Source organism: Triticum urartu, chromosome 2A (assembly GCF_056163025.1).
Source record: "Triticum urartu cultivar PI428250 chromosome 2A, HENAU_Tu73, whole genome shotgun sequence".
Taxonomy (NCBI): domain Eukaryota; kingdom Viridiplantae; phylum Streptophyta; class Magnoliopsida; order Poales; family Poaceae; genus Triticum; species Triticum urartu.
In genome coordinates, this window is record NC_141874.1 from 676,787,233 (window position 1) to 676,794,420 (window position 7,188).

The 7,188-nt window shown below is 48.1% G+C and overlaps 1 protein-coding gene across 1 annotated transcript; it reads right to left on the reverse strand.

Annotated features, from left to right (window-relative positions):
- Positions 1-5,885: 5,885 nt before the first annotated feature.
- Positions 5,886-6,605, reverse strand: LOC125534022 (uncharacterized). Its single transcript, XM_048697330.2, has 2 exons — positions 6,249-6,605; positions 5,886-6,147 (listed from the first exon to the last, which is right to left on the reverse strand). Exons 1-2 carry the CDS (start codon positions 6,568-6,570, stop codon positions 6,101-6,103), a joined length of 369 nt encoding a protein of 122 aa, XP_048553287.1. The 5' UTR covers positions 6,571-6,605; the 3' UTR covers positions 5,886-6,100.
- Positions 6,606-7,188: the final 583 nt, after the last annotated feature.

A 7,188-nucleotide genomic window follows, 5' to 3' on the forward strand; every position in this document is an offset into this window, starting at 1 on the left:
CCGTGTAGACGAACAGATCTGACGGCGAGTCGTAGAAGCGACGCTGGCTTGGGATGGAGATGTCGAAGAGGACGAGGTCCTCGTCGGTTGCCCGGTCGTAGGGATACGCGGGCGGGCTGTAGGGGGGCAGGGGTTTGGCTGAGCCTTCCGGCGGCCAGTCGAGATCGAGGTAGGAGATCCCTTCTGGACGATCCAGAAGGCGAAGGACAAGCAGCAGCGGTGGCGCCGGTGGCCATCACGACTTCAACGGTGGTTGTCTTCTTATTGGACGCCTCACGAGCAGTGTCTAGGTCGGCGTGGCTGTAGGTGCGGCCGAAGCGATCCAGCATCACCCAATCGGGGAAGACGACGGCCTTCTCCTCTGGCTCTGGCGCGACTACGGTGGCCATGGCGATCGGGATCGGATCCACAACCCTACCTAACCCTAGGTTGGTCTTTCTTTTTGGCGGCGGGGCTGAGAGGGGCAGTAGTGATGGACGGGAAACAAGATGAACCCACAAGCATACACTGTTAAGACCAACTCCAACTCGTTTTATCAAAAAAAAAACCTCCAACGCATCTATCTATCTATCTATCTACTACCCCTATAAAAGTACGAAAGGGCGGAGAACCAATTCATCCCATCCATCAAATCCTCTGATCTGATGGTCTACATCACTCCATCATACTAAACGTGTTTTATGCCTTAATTACCCACCATGCCATTAACTGCTAACCTCTCCTACCCCTTTTCATCACAAGAAAAAAGAAAACTGCTGCCTCCTGCTATCCTCTCCCGAACACGCCGCCGCCCCGGCAGTTTGCCGCCCGTCACCACCCCGCGCCTCGCACGCCGCCTCTTCTCTGTTTCCCGTCCACGACTTGACGCGCCGGCGGATCGGGAGGCAAAGATTTTCCTTGTTTCTCTTCGCAACCGACCGCTTCCACCTGCAGCCATTGCCATCCCACGACGCCCCGTTGTGCCCTGCATCTCGCCATCGTCGACGAGGCCCCCTGCAGGCACTGCCACGCCGCGACGGCTCGCCATGCCCTGCATCTCGTGGCGACCCACATCTGGCGCACCGTCCGTCTCACGGCGTCCCCCATCTCGCCGCTCCAGCGATGCCCTGCATCCACCCGCTGCTCCCCGGCCACCTGAAGGTCCCCCGATCCCCCCTCATGTGATATCCAATTTCAGGTTTTGTGAAGCCATTATCAGCTAGGGATTGGATAGCAGAAGCATGGCGTGTATAAGATCTGAACATTGAAGACTTGCAATGCAGCTCAATGGTATGCCTTTCTCAGTTCCTTATAATCTTTGAAGCCTAAATCCTGAACTGTTTTTTTATACAAGCCTAAATGTTCTCACGTGTTACTGCTTTTGTACAAGACAACATGCGTACAACGTCTACAAAAGTATTTTTGGACTGTTTTGTGTGCATCGGGCAACACATACATTAAGCTGTTGCCATTGCCCATCATCTCCTAAACTCTATTCTAGGAAGCATGGTTTCGTTTTATCCCATATATATATCAATATATAAGTATGTTACCTTCTTTACAATGTTGGTGATTTGTCCATAGAAATATTTAATTAAACAGTGTTTATCTTCTGCATCATTTTTTATCTTTTTACCACGACAGGGACGGAGCTCTCAGCGATGTGGAGTTCAATGTCTTTCAGGTTGTTCTGTACAGTGTTATTAGTGTTTTAGTATATTCTTATTTGCATAAGAAGTTTGCTTATGTTAGTGATTCCTCTCGGCAAAGGAAATATTCTGCCTTCAATACAACAAATAAATTCAGTATTCATGCGCTAAATGAAAATCGTTAGTTCATTATTACTACATTATTACCAGCTATTGATTTTGTAGTATTTATTAATTAGTAGTGCCTCACTAGGATGAACATGTATTTTGTTCTCCGCAAAAGAAGGATTTTTCCAGCCTGTTAATTTTTCAGACATTGTGACCTGCTGAATCCTTTTTCCCTTACTGCACACATGCACATCATTTTAATTTCGTGTGCACTTCCCAACTTGTTAGTGCCATCGTACCATGTTTGTTAGTCATGCTTTACTTATTATTTGGGCACCTTGGGGTAACATCTTGCCAACGTTTCTTCAGAATGGTGAATACATGTTCAAAAGTACTCGAAATCATATTACCTTTCATTTTGTTGGAAGGAAAAAATCTTTAAAACTGGATATATTTTTCTTTACCCTGGAAAAGCACCAGTTCAGCAGTTGATTTTTCCAAATGCATGTCCTCGGTATAGTAGTTTTGCAGGATATAAGACATGATGGAAGACATGACAAGGCTCCCTGGCTTACATGCTTGCCCCTGACTGTGATGTTAAACGGACGGAGGGACATTGCTTTGGCGCCAGCTCATTCCTCATTCTGGAAGTGTGCACTGGTGTAAGAACGCTGGCACTTAAAACTATCCTTAGTTTGTTTATATCTTTGTAAAGCACTTATAATGCTTGAGTTATCATGTTAGTCACATAAAACAATACGCACTTGCACTTTCAGGCAAACCTAGACTTGATTGCCAGTTGCTCTACTCTAGGTGTTGGTTTAATACTAATACCGTGTCTCCAAACTTTAACCGTGGAAATTATATGGCTCATGTAAGTTCTAATACTTTCATATTCAAGTTTAGCAAAGTGACGTACTATTTTCTAATGTATGTGAGGATATATGGCGCTTTATTGCCTGGCAGGCTCAATTTTGATGACACAATTAGAGTAAGTACTTGGAGAAAATTTTATTATTTATGATATCTTTTTTAAGAGGTTTCATTGACAATGAAGTCCAAAGGTAGAGCTGAAAATTATCATGCTTAAGAATTTATGTGACTTCTATAATAGTGTTTGTCGTACCAGCATCTCTTTTACAGAACAAACATATTTTTTGTAGTATCCTAGCTTCAAACTATTTCCTGGTGCTCTTTTGTAAATTGTGGTGATGCATGTCGTAGTACGCAGGCAGTCTGATAATTTATTATTTCATCTCTTTTTCGTAATGAAATGTATCGGTTAATCTTACAAAGTTGATATGCTCCTCACTTCACGCACAAACTCCATGCCCATCGAGTTGCATTTGTGTTCAGCCAACACACTGGAAAACTGAGAAACTTGTGCTCGATCGCCTCCAAGAAGTAGAAATTAGTGAACTATCAGGAACTGAACATGAACGTGATTTTGTGCAATGGTTATTCAATTGGGCAACATCCTTCAAACAAATAATTTTTATCATAATATATTTCTAATATTTAATTGTGCGTGATGTATTTTAGATAGTACTGATCATCTGAACTTCTTGTGTAGTTCCATTAATATTGTGTGCCCGATTGTTATTGAAATTAACAAAATATTTATAAAGTTATAATAAAAATGTACAATCTCTAATAATACAGTGGGTATTAATTTGTTAAGACGTGCGTTGCACGTGTCGCTTACTAGTATGACCCAAACGGACGCGTGCTTTATCCGTTTTTTAAACACACACTATTAGAGAAAACCTTACACAAAGAATTTTAGCAGTAGCGCTGGCTAAAATGAGGCGCTGTTGCTACTTAGTAGTAGCGCGTGTACATTACAAACGCAAGCACTCAATTACATGCGCATATACTCACCCCTATAAACGCACACACACACCCTATCTTTATGAGCACCTCTGAAAGACTAAGCCGACATATTATCACCTCGTCGTTGACGGGAACATCTCCTCCCACTGAATGCGCATCGCTGGAAATTCTAAAATAAATCCAGGAATAAATATAAGCAACCCTGATGGGTTGGGATACCAATGTCCCTCCAACCGTCCAACTAAAAGTTGATTCATCATTTTTTGTCTGTTTGAGTCTTTGGGATTGTCCACCTTTTATTTTGGATGGATCGTGTCGTCCAACAGATGGCCGGCACATTATTTTCCCGGCAAAAAAAAAAAACAAATTTAAAAACATGCGGCCGAATTTAACATAATTAAACACTAAACGGCCGGTCAACCGTCCGCAAAAGTCCATTTAAACATTAATAAAACATTAGAAAAACTAAAAATGCGCCCACACGCTGCCTAGTCCTTGTCATCGTTGTTGTCGTCGCCTGTGAGGTCGAAAAAGGTTGGCGGCGGCCCAACCCACGGGAATGCGGTCTCTCACGTCACTTGCGCCGACTCCTCCAGCGTCTGCTCCACAGCAACATTGCTGCGCGGCGGGCGCGCTCCTCCTCCTCCCATGCCGAGCGGGCTCGGCGCTCCTCCTCCTCGAGCCCGTCCTGCATCTGGTGCTCGCTGTCGGCCCACTCCTCCGCCAGCCAGTGTTGCCTCCATTGCTCGAGATAGGCTGCCTTCTCCTCCGGTGGCGTGTCCATGTAGACGGCTGGCGCCTTACCCACTCGCAGACAATGACAGTCCATACGTACATATCCGGCGCGCGCTCGGTGGGCACCATGGGCGTGCACGGGGAGTGGGCATGCGCGTGGCGTGTGCTCGGGCAGGCGGCCGCGGTGGAGCCTGGGGTGAACGCAATCCCCCGCCGCCGGCAGCATGGGGGCCTCCTCTAGGCCGTTCCAGCATGTGTCCTACTTGAGCTGTCTCTCCTCCAGGGCGTGCTGCAGTGTTGCCTCTAGTGTGGCCTGGTAGGCTGCCTCCTCCTCTGGCATGACCTTCGGGGGCGACGACACGAAGCCAGGGTTGAGCTGCACACTGCCATGGCGGGCCAGGTCATGCTCTATCACGAATCAGACCTCCCAGTTAGGGAGGCGCCGTTGCTCCGGCATAAGGAGGGCGCGCCAGCGGATGCACCTGCGGCGACCGTGGCACTGCAGGCACGGGGGTGCCAGCCATGGGGCAGGTTGACGTCCGGATAGGGCAGCGGCTGGCGGTACTGTTAGTGCCGGCACGCTTGGTGCACCGGGATGTACAACCTGTCCCGTGGCCCGCCGCATGGAGGAGGTGGCGGCGGCAGAGAGGAGGCACGCGGGACGAGCTGGCACCGGCGTGGAGCTTCCCATTCCCCTTGCGAAAGAAATCCATGGCTAGGGTTTTGCTGTCGCCGGCAAGGTGGGCAAGCTTGGCTAGATGTGGACGGGGGAGGGGAAGTGGATGAGGCCGGCCGCCCCTGCACGCTTGCATTAAAAAGGCTGGTGCTTCCATCCACTGCCAAGCGGACCCGAGGTAGGTGGTCGTGTTTAATACAACCACGAGCAGTGGTTGTGCCACCGATAGGTGGGGCCGTGGCGGACACCGAACGGACGCGCGGTGCGTCCGTCTCGAATCCATGTGGACACAAACCGAGCGCAAATTTAAGCCTGTAATGCGTCCAAACGGACAGCGACTAGATGCTTTTTGGATTTGGATCGGCGGGATAGGCTGTTCTTTTGGTCCATTTTGCCACAAACGGACACGCGCGGATCATTTGGGTTGGCGCGTTGGAGTTGCTCCAACAACTGGATCGGCAACTAGCCACGGCGGGAAACAAGATTATGGATTTCAGTTTAACTGAACAAATTGACTCCATTTATGAGGAAAATCCAGCCAAAAATCGTACAAGTAACAAAGATAAAGAAGAGAAAGAAATTGACGTCCAGAAGAAGGCACGACCTAACTAGCAGACACAAAGACCAACACCACGAGCAAAATAAGTAGATGTAGGGTGTCCTGGAGGAATATGCCGAGTTTATATCGTATTCAGTTCGTTCGAACACATGGTTATACAGATTTAAACAAATAGATTGATGTACTCGGGCATGCAGTTACCGGGGGCAAAAGAAAAAGGAAAACGCTTTCCATCATACGTCTGGTAAGAAACAATCGTCAGACCGCTCAAAGAAAAGGGAGAGAGAGCATGGATATCGAATTCGTAGCAACTTCAGTCGTTGTAATGACTGCATGAAGAATACTAACTATTTAGATGGAAGGCCTTTATTCTTATACTATTATTATTATTGGGATCTCACGGTAACATGCCATGGCAGATTACATTCTGACGATGGGATAGCTCACTAGCTCAGCATACACGCACGCGCGGACTTTATTTATAGTTATAGTTATTCTGCCATGATCTCTCCATCTCCTTCACTGGCCTTCCTCTCGCGCGATCCCCATGACCGAAACTCCTCACGCATGCGCGGATGGTGGTGGCACCCGCCCCCCGATGGTGTAAGCTGCAAAAATTACGTGGTACGTGGATTAGACGAGTCCGGCCATGCAGAACTGCAGAAAAATGGATTATGCAAGCAAAATGTCCGCACGCATAGTTGCTTACTTCCGCATTTGCTCCCGACGGGGAGTTCGATGTGGCACTCGTGGGCGAGGAGGACGAGCTTCACGGGGCTGACGGTCTGCTCGTCGGAGGGGGTGAGGACGCGGCAGATGCAGGGCATGTCAACCTTCTTCACCTCGTTTTTGCAGGCCTGGCTCGCGGGCATGTAGAAGCCATCCTTCTTGATGCTCTTGATGCAGATGTGCATGATCATGTCCTTCTCGTCGTAGCAGTCCTTCTCCCCCGCGGCGAGATGCGCCGCGAACCCGGCGACGATCGAGGCCAACAACAGGAAGCGGACGAGGGTGGCTCCGGCGCTGCCCATCTTCCTGTGCTGCTGCTGAGCTGCTGGCTACTGTGCTTGCGAGTGGTGTGCATGATGCTGGCAGTGGGAGCTCGTTTATATAGTAGCCGAGGACCCCCGGTGCACGTACGATCGACGGAGAGATCGACGACCTACCTACCTGGTTGACGGCGGCGCTAGTTGCATTAAAACGGTGAGCGGCGACAAGAAAGATTAATGAGCTGAAATCTTCGATCGAACTGCCATTAGGCATGTGTCGCTTCATTGAATTCCAGCAACGTCATGCCTTTTCCGGATGTCAGGCAGGCCGAGGCCGAACCTAGCCCGGATGTCTTGCCTTCACGCTAGGTTCATCTGGATGGGCTGCCCATAGTCATGTCTTGGTAGAATTACCAAATTGATTTTAGGCCATAAATTCTAATATTTTTTCTTTTCAGAATATGTAAGTGGTGCTCCCTCCTAGGGAAACACACTTTGGTTCTCGGGTGTACATACACCCTATATGGAAGAAAACAAATTAACAATACAAAAAATTCAAAACTTTTATGAATAAACTTGTCTTTCTTTCGCACTACTAAATAATTTTTCATGAAGAAAAAGAAAACCATTGACTTCAGGGTAAAGATTTTTTTTCTTCAA

Bases quoted from the DNA above. Each gene is read 5' to 3' on its own strand.
- LOC125534022 (XM_048697330.2), bottom strand. From the start codon at position 6,570: ATGGGCAGCGCCGGAGCCACCCTCGTCCGCTTCCTGTTGTTGGCCTCG. The intron at 6,148-6,248 runs GTAAGCAACTAT...TAATTTTTGCAG, and splicing joins CGTCGGGAGCAAATGCGGAA to CTTACACCATCGGGGGGCGG.